The sequence below is a fragment of the Nelumbo nucifera genome, chromosome 3 (assembly GCF_055504915.1).
Source record: "Nelumbo nucifera cultivar China Antique chromosome 3, China Antique-T2T, whole genome shotgun sequence".
In the NCBI taxonomy this organism is placed as follows: Eukaryota; Viridiplantae; Streptophyta; class Magnoliopsida; order Proteales; family Nelumbonaceae; genus Nelumbo; species Nelumbo nucifera.
Genome location: NC_142651.1, coordinates 108,292,893 through 108,310,408, shown reverse-complemented (window position 1 = coordinate 108,310,408; position 17,516 = coordinate 108,292,893). Strand labels below are relative to the sequence as shown.

The following is a 17,516-nucleotide window of genomic DNA, read 5'->3' as shown; positions in this document are numbered from 1 at the left end:
AGGGGTATTTATTGTTTAGTCAATCCATAAGCTTTAGTACAAGAGGTAGTGACTTATAAATGGGGTTGTTGGTAAATAAAACCCAAAAACGTAATAAAAATCCTAGAGGTGGAATGAACTCTAAATTTTCTTCAAGGGGGTATTCTTTTTTTTTTTGTATTTTGAGGAGAAGGGAAAGTTGGTGGATAGAATTTTGGTTTCCATTGATCAAAAAGTTCATGTTCTTTTTTCAGATTTATATGGGGGTCGGGGAAACTTTATTTTCCTAGGTATAGGAGGAAAGTTGCCAATACTTAAATGTGACAAAAATGTCCCTTTTAATAATGGATTTTTTATGGCTAAAACGGTCATTGCTTTATTTATCCGAGAAATAAAATAACATAGATAAAAAGTACTTACCTAGGTAAGTGTTTCCCCAAAAAACATTTATTCAGACAAATAACTTATGGAAAAGCAAATGGGGCATAAAAGCCTTTTTGTTTCCTTTGAATTTTGAATGCAAATAATGTTGTTTTGAAAATTGAATTTTGAAAACCGTCAAATATCCATTTTAATCATATATATGAGAATTTTTTGTTTATATTTTTGGGGAATCATTTGAAAACAAATAGTTGTAAAATTCTTATTTAAGAGATAAGAGATAAGAGGAAATAAAAACACATTTTCCTATTAAAGTTGTAAGATTACTTTAAGAGACAAGAGTTATGAAGAAACAAACAAGCCCTAAAGTCTATTTTCTATGTTTTAAGTCGATTTATGAAAATCAAGGGTTACCTTAAGTTTTTTTAACTTTCCTCTAACAGTATAGATCAATGTATTTAAACCCCCATTGATCTGGACAGTCTGTCCATTCAGCCCAGGAGCCATCATCTAGGCAACGGGTTCTATTTTACCCCAAACTTGATCCCCTGGCAAAAACCGTTAAATTGATCAATTATTCGCTAACTAGGGTGGTCAAATAATCGACCCGGTTTGACCTGTTCAAAGATTTTGACTGTTTTTTTTTTTTGTATTTTATTTATTTTTATTGAAATGGGCCATTCATTCGAATCGAAACGGTCAAATAATCGACCTACGGTTTCGATTCCAGGTCGGTTTTTAAAACCTTGTATAGATTAGATAGATAAGCTCGTCCTAATTTATTCTAAATTGAATTTTTAAATGACAATATAAAATTTAAATGACAAAAATATCCCATTCACTCTCATATTTTCGATCTGTTCGTTGGAAAACATAGTTTTCTTCTACCGTACTCACCATCCCCCTCTGTAAATCTGTTCGCAGTGTTTACCGCCAGCATCCAACATTCCTAGTGTTCGCAGTGCTCCTCGGAAGAGGCTGAACGTTGTTCGCCCTAGTTGTTCCAAGTCAAGAGATAAGATCTTCAGTAGCAAGTGTGCACGGTTTCACATCGCCGAGAAGGGAGCCAAACACAAACAAGGTAAGATTTCTATCGAGAGGAATGTAGGGCCTAGAGCATGTTCCTTCTCTACTCTGGAGATTTCTTTATTTCTTACGTTTGTTCTACCTCTCTACTGTGTTTGAGGATTCAGAGGCTGATCTCTCTCTTCTAATTTGGGGATTCTAAGAAGTAGTTGATCTAAATAAAATAAGTGCCTTTTTGCTCTTTGAATTCATTTCTGTTCATCATTATGTATTGAATTGATGTAAAGCAATATTGGAGGACGGTTTTCCCGAGAAAATTTTCATATCGGGAAGTTGAAACATTGAGGTGGTGTTGGTTTTTATATATTTTGGGCTATCACGTTGAAAGTCGAATTCTTGTGAAAGAGAAAACTATGACCGGTGCCAGATTATACAATGTTGTTTTTTTTTTTTTTTTTCTATAATTAAGTTAGGAAAAGGATGCTCATCTTCCTTTTTCTTTGATTTATTCTGAAGACATTGAGAATGGTGCCGTGAAACCTATAGATTTTTCTGATATCTGATTATTTTCAGGCCTTCGATATTTTAATTTTTTAGCAGATTTTATCTGTTTAGTTTTAAATTACCTTGAATTTTTCAGGCCTACCTGTTACAAGTATGAATCTTTCAGTAATCTAGGCATAATTAACAAAACCTTAGTTCCCAGTCCTACTCACCAATGAAAATAAGAAAGAAACAAGGTGTTATTGTTCAAGTCCTGGGAACCTTTTTAGCAGTAGACTGATAATGGGATGGTGCTTCAAGTCATTTATGGGAATTGATTTAAATGATTAGGTGGAAATTTAATTTATACGTGGAATCAGACTGTGAGACTGGTGTGTTTCTTATGTCTCTGTATTTGAAATGTAGAATACTGACCACTGAAGATGGAGCTACTTTCACTATAAATTTCTCCTCAGTTTCACTTGTTGCCTTTTCTTTTAATAGGTTCTACCATCCTCTGTTTTATACAAGAAACCGTTTTATTTATGCTCGAAACAAGTTTTGACCATGTGAAACATAATTATTGACTTGATGGATATTATTATCTGAATTGTGAGTCTCAAAGCGGTTAGTTCCATTCAGTTGATTGTATCTTTCTTTGAAATTGGACTTGAGGTTTAACTGTTGATACTTGAGTTAGTCAAAGTTACAACTGTAGTAATCTTCTATCTTTGGTCGATGGTTTGTTTTTGGCTTTCCAGACGTTCTCTTGATCCTGACCCCTAGCATCTAAGCCACCCAAACGATCTACAGAGATCTCAACAATAGCCAGAGATTAGAATTGAGAAGTCCATGTAGCCATATGATTTGATTGACAATCTGGTTGACCAAGTTATGGTGTTTGTGTTGGTGAGAATAGATGCCATTTGAAGGTTCAGAGAGGGTTATGGTGTGCAGGTGGTTGAGTGTCCAAGGTTGATCAGTTCTGTGGTGTGGCAATTATGATTGTTCTATCTATTAGCCATATCATAGTATGGTTATTATGTTTGTAAACTCTGAGCTTCTACAGTGGGGTGGAGACAGTAATAAGGCATCTGGTTATGTGATTCCAGCCCAATGAAGGGTGTTAACAATTGCTGGTTGTGTGATTCCATCCCAGTGGATGATGTTACAGTTGTGATAAGGTTTTGACATGCTTTTCTTGGTTTTGTCGGTGGCTTTTATAATTCTCTATCCGTAAGAGATAGAAGAGAAACCCATATATCTCTTTTCCTTTCATTTTCGTTAATCACTAAAGTTGCTTTTTTGTGTGAGAAGTGATAATCTAGACTGAGCAACAGTGTGTCCTAGTCTACTGTCTCCAAGAAGACTTTCGGGAAGTGGTAATCTAGACTTAGCAATAGTTGTTCTCTTTGTGGCGAAGATGACATTACTACACTAATGCCCTTCTAAAAATTTACTTGTTTCTTACTCTGACAACTAATTCGCTTCTGTGTGTTGTTGTAGTTGCTCCAATTTGTTATGCTCACTTAGCAGCAACATAGATGCCCTAATTTATAAAGTTCAATGGCATGTTAGATAGCAGACACATCATCAAGTCATGGTGGGATAACATCTTCTAGAGCTGTTCCTGTAGTAGAATTGCCTTGCATGATAACATGAGCGCTCCCATACTCTTTTGCTAGATTGAGGCATAATCTGGGCTATTTTGTTAGCATGATACAAACAGAAAGATTCTTTCTACATAGTTCCAGCCTTCCTGGCCACCTAAAGTGTGTTATGTTGTAGCAAGGGATTATTAATACCCGGAAAAATGCTTTGTACATGGTTGTTGGCCACTTATATGTGAATGTGACCACTTGCAAATCCAAAGTAGTTTGCTTATTTATTAACAATGTGCTGTCTTTCTGTGTTTGCCGTTCACTGACATTGGAAGTGAATAGCTAATCTACTCTCTAATTATTAAAATTTTGAGTTCCATTTGTTAATTTACACAGCCAATTGGAAGGACCAAAAATCATCTTGATGCTCACCCCCATTACCCAAATTGGTTTTGTGAATGGCTACTTTTGTTAAATATAGGGGTGTTTTGCTCAATTAGTTATATAGGGGCATTTTGGTCAGTTCAGTGTTCATTGGGCCCATTTGGCTTCTATGGTGTTGGTTGTTGTACCTTGTATGCTGATTCTGGTCTATTTGTCATTGTAGAGGTATTATGGTCAATTTGTTGATAGAAGTGTATTTTGGTCATTTTTGTAGGGTCCACAATTATGACTAAAACATTGACAAATAGAAATGTTGTATTCTTTTGATTGGAAACAGTAACTTAGATTAATTCTCTAAGAAAACTTAGTACGAACTGTCACCTTCAAAAACAAGGTGACCCCTCATCAAATTACAAACGATCCCCAAAAAGGTCTGCCTACTAACTCCTTGCTTTGCTAAAGTATCAGCCATTGCATTGGCTGATCTCCTAGTCCATTTAAACCCGACTTCAAGCTCCCTTCTTAGTTGCATAATCTCCCTTACAGGTTGTCTAAGGGACCAAGCACCTAAGTTGTTTGTTTGCATCCAACCTATTACCAGTTTTGAATCTCCCTCCACTTCCAGTTGCTGAAAACCCAGCTATTTAGCCACCTTGAGCCCTTGTAGGAGTGCCAGAACTGCTCCTCTAAGAGAGTACCCCAATCCTATCGGGCTAGAAGAAAGGGTCAGGACTTTTCCTTCCCTATCTCTAAAAACACCCCCAATTCCAGAGGGGCCTGGATTACCTACAGAACTGCCATCAAAGTTTAGCTTAACAGCCTTAGATAATGGGGGCGAGCAGTCCTCTTGGATAGCTAAAGAGGGGCAGGAAGAAGCTGCTACTGTGTTCGACCCTCTAATTAAGTCATCTACAGAGAAGTCCTTAAACAGGTCCAACAATTTCAACCAATGTATAACCTTGATGGCGATCCCTTCTATGACTTCATGTGCTGATTTTTCTTTCCATTGAAAGATTCTGTTATTCCTCTCTTCCCACATTGCCTAAACAACTGCTGCCTTTGTTGCTTTCCACATTACTCTTCCTCTTTTCTTTGACTGTCAAAAAAAGCTAAATTCAAAATGATCCACCATGCTTGTAGGGGGAACCCATCTGCACCCAAAGAGAGAGGAAAACCAATCCCAAATAAGAGTAACAGAAGGACAAGAGATTAGTAGATGATTTACTGTCTCACCACTCTTAAAGCAAAGGCTACAAACATGAGGGGATAAGAACCAATTCTTTTTTTTTCCTTTCTGAAGCAAGTCCAAAGTGTTGATTTTTTGGAGAACCACTTCCCAACAAAAATCCCTCACCTTTGGAGGTACAGGAGCACTCCACACTTCTTTTACAAGAAAAGAGTAGACTAAATTGGAAGTGTGCACTAAAGCATTGAAGAAAGAAGGGCAAGATAAACAACCAGAGGACTCTTCAGACCAAATTCTATTATCAGGACAAGACTAATCCAAAAACACCGAATTTAGAAGAGAGAAAAGATCATCTGCCAACCCTATTTCTGACTCCCTCAACCCTCTGCTAAACCCTAAATCCCACGACTCTCCAGAAACACGAAAGGTAGATATGACTTTAAATTTGTTCAAGGACAGGGAGCAGAGGGCCGGGAACCTATCCTTAAGAGGCTGATCTCCAACCCAAACATCTTCCCAAAAAATGACCTTATTACCTGAACAAGCATCATACCTGATGAAAGGAGAAAAGGTGGGTATGATACCAACAATGCCTTTCCACGGAGAAGAACGAGAAGCCCTTGGGTTGAGACCAATATCCCATCCATTTGCTGCCAATCCATGTATGCTTTCTATCACTCTATGCCACAAACTTTCTTGCTCCTTGGGTAACCTCCACAACCACTTACTTAAGAGTGCTATGTTTCTTAAACAAATATTTCCAATCCCTAAACCCCCTTTGTCTTTTGTCCTAACTCCATATCTCAGCCTCTCCACCTCACTCATCTTCTTCTTTCTTTTTTTTTGATGACTCTAACTTCTTATTTAAAGAATCAATTCTTTTCCTTCCTCCAGCCTCTCTCTTCTGTTGTTTTTTCCTTTTGTGTTTTTGACTCTCAACCCACTCTTTTTTTCTTTGTTTTCCTTCTCCAAACACATCAGATTTGGACTGCTACCTTCCTCCTCCAAACCCACTTTGGACTGTATTTCTACCTGAACCAACTGATCAAAGAGCTGCATTATTAGCTCCCAGAGTCTCTCCCCTTCCTCCTTTGAATCCTCTACAACTTCAGTATCTCCTAACACTTCTGTTGCCTCCAACAACACACTAGGATTGGCAGCTGCTGGACAAGAATAGGTCTCACCTGCAGGCTGGACAACAACCACAGAAGGAGGGTGGGGAGGATTAGCTGAAACACAAATAGCATTATCTAAGAATTGACAAACCATACCAGAACCCAGAAATGGAGTAGGACTGTCATGCAAAGGAGGCTGACTGGCTGACATTGAACAGGGCCGATGTTGGGGGAGTTCTCCTCCAATCTAACCTTCGAACCGCTAGCAGGTGAATGGGAGCCGTCTGCAGGTTTGCTTTCTGAGTGAGGAGAAACTGTAAAATCTCTATGATCACCCTGGTTTTGATTCTCATAAAGGGAAAGATCTTCTCTGCCTTTGAATGAGGTGTTTTCTCTTCTCAAGGGAGAACCTTTCAAACCGTCGCTCTTCTGAGGTTCCAAAGAAAGTTTGGTTGGGGTCAGCCATCAGCAAAGAGTTTTCGAAGAGCAATCTTGTTCCTAAATCTGCATCCTCCAGAACTTTCCTTGTACTGCTTTTAACACTGCCTATACTAGACTGGCCGTAGGACTCTCCATCTGATATCTTCTCTTCACAGCTTACCCAATCCGAGCCAAATCACCATCTTCCTCTTTGTTTCTATCATACATAAAATTTTGACGTTCAGGGGTGGTTGAGTAGCAGACCAGCCTTGGCCTCCATGAAAACTTCTCCGCAGCAGAGCCTCTTGGCTGAGAAAGAATCAAAACAGGTTGGATGGGGGACGATGATACACCTAAGATATCATCCCCTTTCTTTTTTGCCTTTTTCTAAAGTCATATGATGACTTAAAGAGGCACATGACCTCTCTAAACTGCCTGGTCCATTGCTACTTGTCCCACCTGGCCTATCCGATGGCCCATCTTGCGAACCCAACAACTTGTTCTGCTTCGTAAGCCCATTTATTACTTTACCTACAGTTAGCTTAAGCCCACTCTCTCCTTGGACTTTCGAATTGGCCCTTCTCTCTATTCAACCCCCTTGTCAGTCCTACCAATCCGAGAGCCTTGACAGTCTGGTTTTGCATTTAACAAACCTGTCACAACCTCTGCAAAGGTTCTTTTAAACTCTGAAACTTTGCCTTTGCTTGCACTCTTCCCATTTTCCTCTTCGGGTAATTCTTTCTTGTTGTTTCTCCTTAAGCTTTCCAATTCTGTGATAGTTTCAGCTAATTTGAAATGCACCAATCTCTGTGATCCACGTAGGTAGTCTTCTTCTACCTCCTCATCTTCCTTCCTCCTGGACTCCTTCCACAGAGCTGCCTAAATGGAGGTCAATAGCCACACTGAATAGAAAACACTATCAGCATAAACCTCAATCTTCCTGGAAATTTCTTCAGGCTTTACTCCGCTTATTCTCATGGCTACTGATTGAAGATCTTTTAGAAACACTCCTTCCAGTTTAGCTTTGCACAAGGAGGCAATGGATTGAAATAATTCTAGCTTCCACAAATGGAAGGGAAGGCCAGCAAGCCATATGGTTACCCCATCCTCCACTGAGAAGTCCTTCACGTTTGAACTAGGAGACCACCACATCACTGTGGCTGCTCCAGTCTGCAACTGAAAGTTTGAAGCACTAACTACTGAGACATCCTCCAACAGATCTAAAAGTGCTTTACAGTCTTCATAAGGGGTGACCATTACTGGACCTTTTACCATCAGGTTCTTGAGTAAATCTGCTACTACAATCCTCCAATCTTCTGGTTTCTTTTTAACTTCAACCACCAACCTCTTTTCCCAATCTATCTTCTCTGTATTGAAAACCATCTTGTCTCTTCCCAAGCCATTCACCAGAATGCTCCCAGAATTTGCTTCCTTCTCACTTAGGGATCCTCTTGTTTCTCCAGTAATCTGAACACCCCGGTACCTTCCTTCATTTCTTTCAAGAAGTCTTGTAGAATGTTTTTTTACCTCCCTCCAAACCATGCCGTTTCTACCTTCAGGAATGCAGATAAGTTGTTTCTTTCCTTCTCCAAAAAACTCAATCAGAGCAATGAATCTACCTTTTGTATTCCATCTTCTTTGTACTAGGTGCCTTTGATCTTGTTGTTCTTTAGAGCTCTTCCAGTCTGTATGTTTGCCTGATTGTAGTGCTCCTTCTTCACTTTTTTTTGATAGATTGCTCCTTCTTCACTTGTCTGATCTTCAACATTACATTTCCTTTTACTTTGAACTTCTCAAAGAAAAAGTTTTTAGCTTCAGCCTTCAGAAATCTTCTCCAGGTTGCTTTCTGCGTAAACTCCATTTTCCTCAAGAAATCTCCCTCACAGCATCCCCCTATACAAATAGAAATGCTGTATTGGTAGTAATAATTGTTTATAAGCATTGATTCATGGTTTCGTGATGAAATATGCTACATAAAATCACGAGGGCAATATTGGAATTTAATTGAAAGTAAGGACTTTTCTTACTAATGTTACCAAATCCATAAGTCTCCTTTTTAAAAATAAGGAGAATTGATAAATGATGCTCACCAAACAACAAAAATTGACTTTTAAACAGAACTTTTTAAATCGGACCTTTTAGGAAGTCCAATAAGTTACCTAATCACAACCCCAAACACAGCCTTAGTTCTCTTTGAGGTTTTATTTTTGATAAGCCATTTCTCTTTTTTAGGTTGAAAATCTTTTTGTAAACATCAAAAGAATAGCGGTTTAATTTTACTTTACCTCTTCTCTTGTCTTTAAATTAATGAAATGATACTTTACCTCTTCTCAGAAAAAAAAGACACATCAGATACTAGTTGGTCTCACCTTGGTGAGAGATCTGACTGGAACCTTTTACTTGTGTGTATTATGTTATGAGGACAAGCCACTATGTTCCTCTATATATGAAATCATATCATTCTTTTCTTAGTCTCTCGTGTCCATATCCAATTGAGGGCTTCATTTAAAGAAAAAGGGTGGGAGTTTGCTATGCTAGACTGCAGGATTCTAAAGTACTTTGGATGACAATCAGAGAAGAAGAGTTAAGCTACTTTGTAACTTACCAAGGAAACAATGCAAACCAAACTTAGGATTTGGATATAAGTTGACCCTAGCAAAAATGGTTACCAGTTCATCCATTTCAATTGAACAATAAACAACCTCATTAATCTACTAACAATTTCTGACTTTTGAGGTGGGAAAAATTTCTCAGATTGAGATAGTTTCACTACCTAATAAACATGAATTTGCTAAGAATCTTTACTAACCCTGGACATTATACTGCAAGTACCAATTAAAAGCAACAAAATGTGAATGGTCCATTAACATTTAAGGAAACAACAAAAATAATGGGGAAACATAGATCACCGGACTGAAATATATCAAATCAACAACAAAAAATGTTCAGAATCTCCAAAAATCAACAGTGAAATGGAAATAAAACCAGTCCTGTTGATAAACCAGAAATACCCCTGTTAAACAGGTCAAAGCTGGTTTTTTGAGAAGACAAGATCGAATAACCCTTCCGAGTTTTCTTTGTGCCTGTGGATGGATGGAATCTGTTCCTTTACTCATTTTGCTTGGATTCTGAGGAAGTGGAAGAGGAAATCAGAGATGGTGGCTTGAAAGGAACACTGATTTGGAGAGGAGAGAGATCACGGGTGGTGGAGAAGATAGAACTGCAGCCAAAAAACGCCACTATCCACACTAGAAGGTGCTGTTTCTCTGCAAACAGAGGAAATGGAGGTGGGGAGAGCTGAAGAGTTGATTGTATTCAAGCATTAAACCCTACTCTAAGTGATGACCCAATTATCACCCTCAACCAACCCACCCTTAGCCCTTCTCTATGACCTAAATGGATTTCTTGACCGACTTGCTTGTTAAATTGCTGGGAATGGATGGGTTGCAAGTGGCTGAGTTGGATGGGTCAAAAGTTGCCACCCCTGGCCTTGGATGGACAACAAAAAGCTGCCAAACAATCTGATGAATCCACTCTCACCTTCGTTCTTTCCTCAGCTTCTACCAGTTAGTATGATCTTAGGAAATTCTTCACCCAAATTACCCCAAAGAATGTATATCGCTCTTTCAATCATTGACCGATTTTCCATCCAAGTTGTCATGACAGTGCAATAACACTAGCTAGGCACATCTCTGTTTCTAATAGCCACTCTGTGGGCTCCCACCCTCTCATTGCTGTCAGCTGGTTGGAAGTTCAAATCATTATGAACTATTTATATTTGCTCAATTAATGCAGCTCTGATGTTCATGGGACAAACTATTCTTGTATTTTTTGCTATATTATAGCATTACAGCAAAAACAAAGAAAAAAGGGAGAATGCACACCCGATTTCAGTTCCTTGGAGAAGAGCCGCCGGGAGGGAAGTTTCACTGGAAAATGTGCAGGTGTGGGAGAGGAGTGGCAGCCATTGACTGAAATGGGCCTTCAAAATGCAAGAGAGAAGAAAAATAAGGTTATTTGAAGAGTTATGGGCAAAATTGTGTTTTCCAAAACAAGGGGAATTGGAGGGAGAACTTGAGAGAAGCATACCTGATAAAAATGGCAGAGATAGGATTTCAAATCTTCTCTAGTTTTATGTTAAGCAGAGACAGATAGATAGCCTTTGGTTATCATGTGATCTGTATGGATCTGCTACCAGCACCATGTGCATTGCCAGAGGGAGAGGGAGAAAGAGCAAGAGAGAAATATTTGGTTCCCTGGGTAATCTATGAATTACTTTAACCTCCCGTGTTTTAGTCCCTGCAAAAACCTCGCTACCTTTCAAATAAATATATAAACACACCCCTTCCGTTAAATCTCCTGCAATGAAAGTCTAAAATGATGGCAGTACCCTTAAGGCAAAAACTTTGCCATACAGGTGCAGGCTCTAATTCTCAACCTGACAGCTTATTCAGATGGATCCCTAGATCTGAAATGCTTTGGAAGATTCATTAACTAAGGGTAACACAGAAAAGCTTCTACGGGTAATGCCTGGATTGGGGAGTAACTTGTAATCTTTATCTAACTATCCTTTGCAGCCTTTGGGTTATTGGTTCATGCTGTCTAGCTTTGTGGGTAGTATAGTTTGTTTTGGATGACATCCTTATCTAACCATCCTCACCTAACTTGTCATCCTTTTCTAAACTATTCTTTGCAGCCTTTGGGTTATTGTATTGGTTCATGCTGTCTAGATTTTTGGATAGTATGGCTTGTCTTGGAATGAAATCAACGCTGTTAATTATATAAGAAAAAAGTATTTTAAATCCATTAATTTCAATAGTTTCAAAAATAATGCATTAATATAGTACCAAATTAATAGAACAATTTCATATCTTTTTCTTGATAGGTAATGAAAAGTATCATTAAAAACAATTTCATATGAAATTCAATGTTGTCAAACCTCCAACCAACCATTGACTAGTCAGCCAAGGGTTGGACCAGCTGCATCCTTAACTAGTTGGTTGATGCTCATGATGCAGTCACCTTGAACAACTAAGCACCAATTAGGTCAACTAGTAGATTAACAATTCAACTGCAGTCATTTTAAATCTTTATTTGTTTATTTATATCCCTAATTAAAACCTTAAAACAAGGAATAAATGATACATAGATAGAGAATGGAGTGTATCAAAAGATTTAAAACACATGCTAATAAGTTGCACCCATAGCAAAACCAGCAGCAATCCCAAGATTTATAATTATACAGATGCCCCAGAAAACTTGCATACAAGAACACAGGTTGCCACCATAGCCAAAAGTTGAAGTTTCCTCTAAAAAACTACCCAACTGAACTCTTATTTTGAAAAAGCATTGAACCAACTGCAAGGTGCCAACCAGCTGGTTGGTAAGGTCTCCTGCTGGTCGTAGTGGAGACTTGGGATCGAATCCCGCCTACACCTGCGTTGGGGGGGTTATGGGTTGAGGGATGGACTGAGTTCTGTAGCCCTTCAACAGAAATTTAAAAAAAGGCATTGAACCAACACCACATCCTCAGCAAAAGAAAACACAGTGATAGTCTAATCAATCTGGACTGGACCCTCTTCAAACACAAAGTAATGCCATCAATTCTTGCCCCTTCCACCCCTAATTCTACATTTCATCTTCTCTTCAAACCTCAGAATATCCTAGGGGGATCCCTTCCCAATCTCCCTCCAACCCCTGCTGGTCTTCCCATGTTGAGCTACATGACTCAAAACCTTCAGTTAGTGATTTAAAAGGCGTGCCTGAGGCGCATAGGCGAGGCGCATTTTAGGGTATGCGCCTCACCTAGGTCCTAGGCGCAGCCCTTTCAAAAGGTGCACGCCTGGTGCGCCTCAGCCCAGGCGTGCACCTTTTGAAAATTTAATGCTGTTTTGGCATTTTTTTTTGAAATTTCTGACATTTTTTTTTTTAATTTTTAGCCTCTTTTTTTGTATTTTTGTGCCTTGCTTCAAAAAGGCGAGCGCCTCGCCTTGCGCCTTGCACCTCAGGCGCAAATTGACCCTTGTGCCTTTTTTGTGCCTTGCGCTTTTAAAACACTGCCTTCAGTACACCACTCTAAAGACACTAAGATGTCCACCACAAAATTTTCATGGTTCCTCCTAGCATCCATGACACTTTCATCAAGTCAAACTCTTGTATCTTCTTCTTCCTTCCTAGAAAAGGTGGCTGTGGCAAAGCTTTCTCCACCCAAGAAAAACTGAGTGAGTTGGACACTTCAACTATCCCGACTTCTTCTTCAAAAAAAATCCCGACTTACTACTTGATCCACCAGGAAATCTTATCTATCCAATGCACCTAATCTTATGTGGGATGTATGTATCATTTAGGCCCCATTTGGTTTGCAGGAATAGGGGTCTGGAATCAAAATCAAAATGGGCTTTTCCGATTCCAACTGTTTGGTTGGGTGGAAACGGAATCCTGTTCACATTCCTGGTGGAATGACATTCCCTCATTTGAGGGCATCGCCATTCCCTCCCCCTCCCTTGGGAATGAAATCCCATTCCTGGTGATTCCAATTTTCATTCCCGTTCCTGTCTGAACCAAACAGATTATGGGAATAGACCATTCTGATTCCGGCTGTGAACCAAACGGACCCTTAATCATCTTTTATGTACCGTAAATACCATTTTTTAAAGACTTTAGCTATGGTTTCACTTGATCCAAATTAGTTAATATTTAATTCATATGAGTGTTTTATTATTTATTTATTTATTTACTAATATTAACTGGTTTTCTTAGATATACACAGATAAGCAGAAGTAATGGCGGGGCATGAAGATTCAGGGGCTTCCAAGAAAAAAACTGCTGATTCTTCAAATGATTTACCAACCTTCAATGCTGAGAACTTGCAAAATAACATGAAAATAATCTACTATAGGTTTGTACTTATGCATCAATATGTGTTAATGCCTTTCTCGTTGCTATTACTTTTACCACTCAAATAAAAGGCCTAATTGTCTTTTACATGAATATCCTATCTCTGCTTCATGAGAAGGTATTTTCAAAGGTGGAAGTCATTGAATCATCTATTACATGAGAGTTTGAGCAATATTGTAATATTACTAGTTGCAAATTTGGGTATCACATCTGGACTTTGCAGGATATGGTAACTTTCTATTGCAATAATCATGTTTGAGTAGCAATGCTACAATCACATGCCTTACTACCTATCTTTGAAATATTACATTTAATATTTCTGTTTGTTTGGTTTCTATTATGTTTACTTTATTGTTTTATTGATTTTGGTTGCTAATGAGATTTCATTAGTAGGGGATAGAAATGATGCATGGGTTGATCCAAGAACTATGCTTAATTATTTGTTTAATTGTTTTTTTTTTTTTCAAAATGGACAATTAATTAAGAGCGTTGGTGGATTTCCTTCAAATGCTATGGGGGAGATGGTACTTGTTTGCACTAGCCTGTGGAAGAGAGGCTAGATTATCCTTGTTAACATTAACCTGGTTTTTTTTTGGGGTGGAGCATCTCCTAGTTGAAGGGGACTCTTAGGTGGTAACAAGGTGGCTCCTAAACTTGGATACCACCATTTGGGGCTACAAAGATCTCATCAAAAAAGTAAAGTGGTTAACTAGCAATATGAGAGTTGAGGTAAAATGGGTTAGTAGGTCTGCTAATTCTTTGGCTGATGCTTTAGCCAAACAGGGGGTTTCTAGGGAAGATCTTTTTTGTGCTTCTATGTAAGTTGTTATTAATTTGGAAATCTGTACTTAGCTAGCCCGAAGAGGTTGCAACTCGTACCTTTCCTTGGGGACTTTGTACTATTGTCTATTGCTGATTAATAAAACTATTTCAATTATAAAAAAAAAACATTAACTTGGTTTTTTCTAGAGTAGAGACTTAAATTAGTGAAAAATCAACCCTTGCAAACCTTCCCACTTACTTCCTTTCCACCTTTAAGATCCCAGTGAAAATAGCTAGGAAATTGGAGAAGATTATGAGGGACTTTTTGTGGGAGCCAGGTGAAGAAAAGAAAGATCATTTAGTGAAATGGGAGCAAGTTTGTTACCCTAAGGACCAGGGTGGATTAGGTATAGGGAACCTAATAAAGAGAAACAAGGCCCTCCTAGGGAAATGGCTAAGGAGATTCCCTTGTGAGGAAGAAAGGTTGTGGCATAGGGTCATTAAAAGCTTACATGGTGATGCAGATAACGGTTGGGATGCAAAATTAGCCCTCAATGCAGCTCCATCCTCTCCTTGGAAGGCAATCTTTGAGGTATATCCAACTTTTCTTCAATTTATCAGGTTTGATGTTGGTTGTGGCAACAAAGTTTTATTCTGGGAAGACCTTTGGGTTAGGGGTGTTCACGGGTCGGGTTGGATCGGTTTATTGGGGTTTTCCCAACCGACCCGACCTGGTCGGGTTACTTGAGGTGGAAATTGAAACCGACCCACTGATAGGCCAAACTGACCTGTTCGGTTTGAGTCGGGTTGGGTTGGTTTGGGTCGGTTTCGGTTTTGCTCCTGTATGAAAGGACACCTAATTGAATTCTAATTGTAATTGCCTAATGGGTTGCCTATTTGGTGTAAAAGACTAGAGGAAGTTAGAAACTAGGATAGATTGCCTATTCTAATTGTAATTGCCTAATGGGCCTTCTAGTTCTAGTAGAAGACTAGTTATAATTAAGTAGGAAACTACTCAAACTAGGAACTACCGAACTAGTAGAAGATTAATTCGGGTCGGGTCGGGTTGGTTTCGGTTTCACACAAGAAAACCGAAACTGACCCGATATATCGGTTTATATATTTGCCCAACCTGAAACCGACCGGTACTGATGAAAACCCAGCCGACTCGGGTTGGGTCGGTCCGGGTTGGTCGGTTTGGTCGGGTTGTTCATTCTTATGAACAGCCCTACTTTGGGTTGGGGATGTGCCTCTTATGTTCAATTTCCCAGACCTCTACTCTTTATCAAACTATAAAAGCAAACCTATTGCTAGGTTTGGTGTGCTTTCAGAATCAGGGATCTCTTGGGATTTTGGCTTTAGAAGAGGGTTGAGGGAAAATGAGTGTAAGTCTCTAGTGCTGTTGATTTCAACACTTGAGAGGGTCTACTTAGACCAATCTATAGCTGATTGTAGAGTGTGGTCTCCAACTTCTGATGGTTTATTTTCCTGTGCATCTTTCTTTGGTTTGCTCACTCATATTAACCCTATGGGGGTGAACTTCCCAGTGAGAGAAATTTGGACTAAACCGATCCCTCCAAAAGTACAAGCTTTTTGTTGGGAAGTGTTCATAGGGAAGGTAAACACTTGTGATGTGCTACAGAAAAGGAGGCCAAACAATTGCCTCTCTCCTCATGTGTGTGTCCTTTGTTTGGGATGTGGTGAAATTCTAACCCACTTGCTATTATCCTGCTCTTTTGCTTCTGGTATTTGGAATGTTGTTTGTTCTCTCTTTGGATGCAGATGGGCTCCCCCACAGGATGTGGTAAATCTATTCAGCCCCTCTTTCCTGTATCAACGGAAGAAAAGGGGAAAATGTATATGGAAGGCAGTGAGAGCAGCTACAATATGGACTATTTGGGAGGAAAGAAACCTAAGAATCTTTTCAGGAAAAAGCAAAACAATGGAGGAAGTTATTGAAGCCATAAAAATCAGAACTGCACATTGGGTGAAGACCATGGAGATTTTTAGAAACTACTCCACGAATGAGATACTAAGGAATTGGGCTGAAATAGCACAAACAGATGTACTCAAAGTTCTTGTAAGCATGGAATGGAAGCCACCAGCATGGAACAAACTAAAACTGAATTTCGATGGGAGTTCTCTTGGCAACCCTGGGAAGGGCAGGCATAGGGGGTGTGTTTAGAAATTATCTGGGTGTGGTGGTGGCACTCTACTCTGGACCAATAGGTTATGGTGACTCGATACAGGCTGAATCTCTTGCCCTACTTCAAGGTCTAAAGATGGCTGAGCAGATAGGAACAATAGACTTAGAAATTGAAGGAAACTCTCTATTGGTCATCTCTTGGGCCAAAAACATCACATCAACACCTTGGAAGCTCAAGTTTATTTTCAGAGAAATTGACACACTTGCAAGGAAGTTCAACTCTTAGTTTGGTTGGGTTAAAAGGGATGCAAATGGGATGGCGGATACCCTAGCAAAACAAGGGGCAAGTAGATTTTCATTGTACTGGGCAGAATTGTAACTGATTGCTAGACATTGCAATTTCCTATGCAATCTTTAGCTATTGTATCTTAATCTCTTTGTTATTAATGAAAGTTTTTTACTGATAAAAAAAAAAAATATTAGCATTGCTATGGGATTAAATTAATGAAAACAAATTTCAAAAGCGTTTATAAAAAACAAATTTCAAACTTTGTATTGTTTTATATTACTTTTACCTATTTCTTAAATTTATTAACTTTATTATTGTTAGATAATTTTGTATTAATTTTAAATGAATTTTGAATGGATATTAGTTTTTAATTTATTTTATTAATTTTTATTAATTTATTTAATTTTACTATGTTTAATTAATTTTCATTATTTTCAAATGGAATGTAAATGGATTATAACTTTTATGATATTTTATTTGTAGTAATTAATTTTAAATTTTCTTACCGGATAGTTTTAAAATGTGATATTTTTCTTATATATAATTAATTAAAATTTGTTAATAGTTATACATTTTTGTTAATAATTGTAATTAAATAGAAATATATTAGTGAATTTTAAATTATAATTTTAAGTCTAAAATGGAATTTAAATGGGTTATAATTATAATTAAATGCAATTTTATATTTCAAATTTTTATAATTATTGAGTAAAGTAAATAATATTTATTCTGAAATGTAATTTACTTGATTAATTAACTTAAAAATTAATTATCTTTTAAATGGAAGTAGGTTACTTAGCATTGATAAAAAAAGGTAGGTTATTTTACCTAATAATCTACCATGGGT

The 17,516-nt window shown here is 38.2% G+C and overlaps 1 protein-coding gene across 4 annotated transcripts in view; it reads left to right on the top strand.

Moving 5' to 3' along the window:
- Positions 1-1,201: 1,201 nt before the first annotated feature.
- Positions 1,202-17,516, top strand: part of LOC104607050 (Rab5-interacting family protein) — a 31,091-nt gene continuing 14,776 nt past the window's right edge. The window contains exons 1-3 of one of the 4 annotated variants that reach the window (XM_088901659.1): positions 1,202-1,441; positions 1,554-1,614; positions 13,350-13,473. In XM_088901659.1, the coding sequence (XP_088757785.1) occupies positions 13,358-13,473 (116 nt within the window). In that variant the 5' untranslated portion in view covers positions 1,202-1,441; positions 1,554-1,614; positions 13,350-13,357. Of the gene's footprint in view, positions 1,442-1,546; positions 1,615-13,334; positions 13,474-17,516 lie in introns of all 4 variants that reach the window. The other 3 variants (XM_088901660.1, XM_010272538.3, XM_010272537.3) reach the window with 3 other exon arrangements.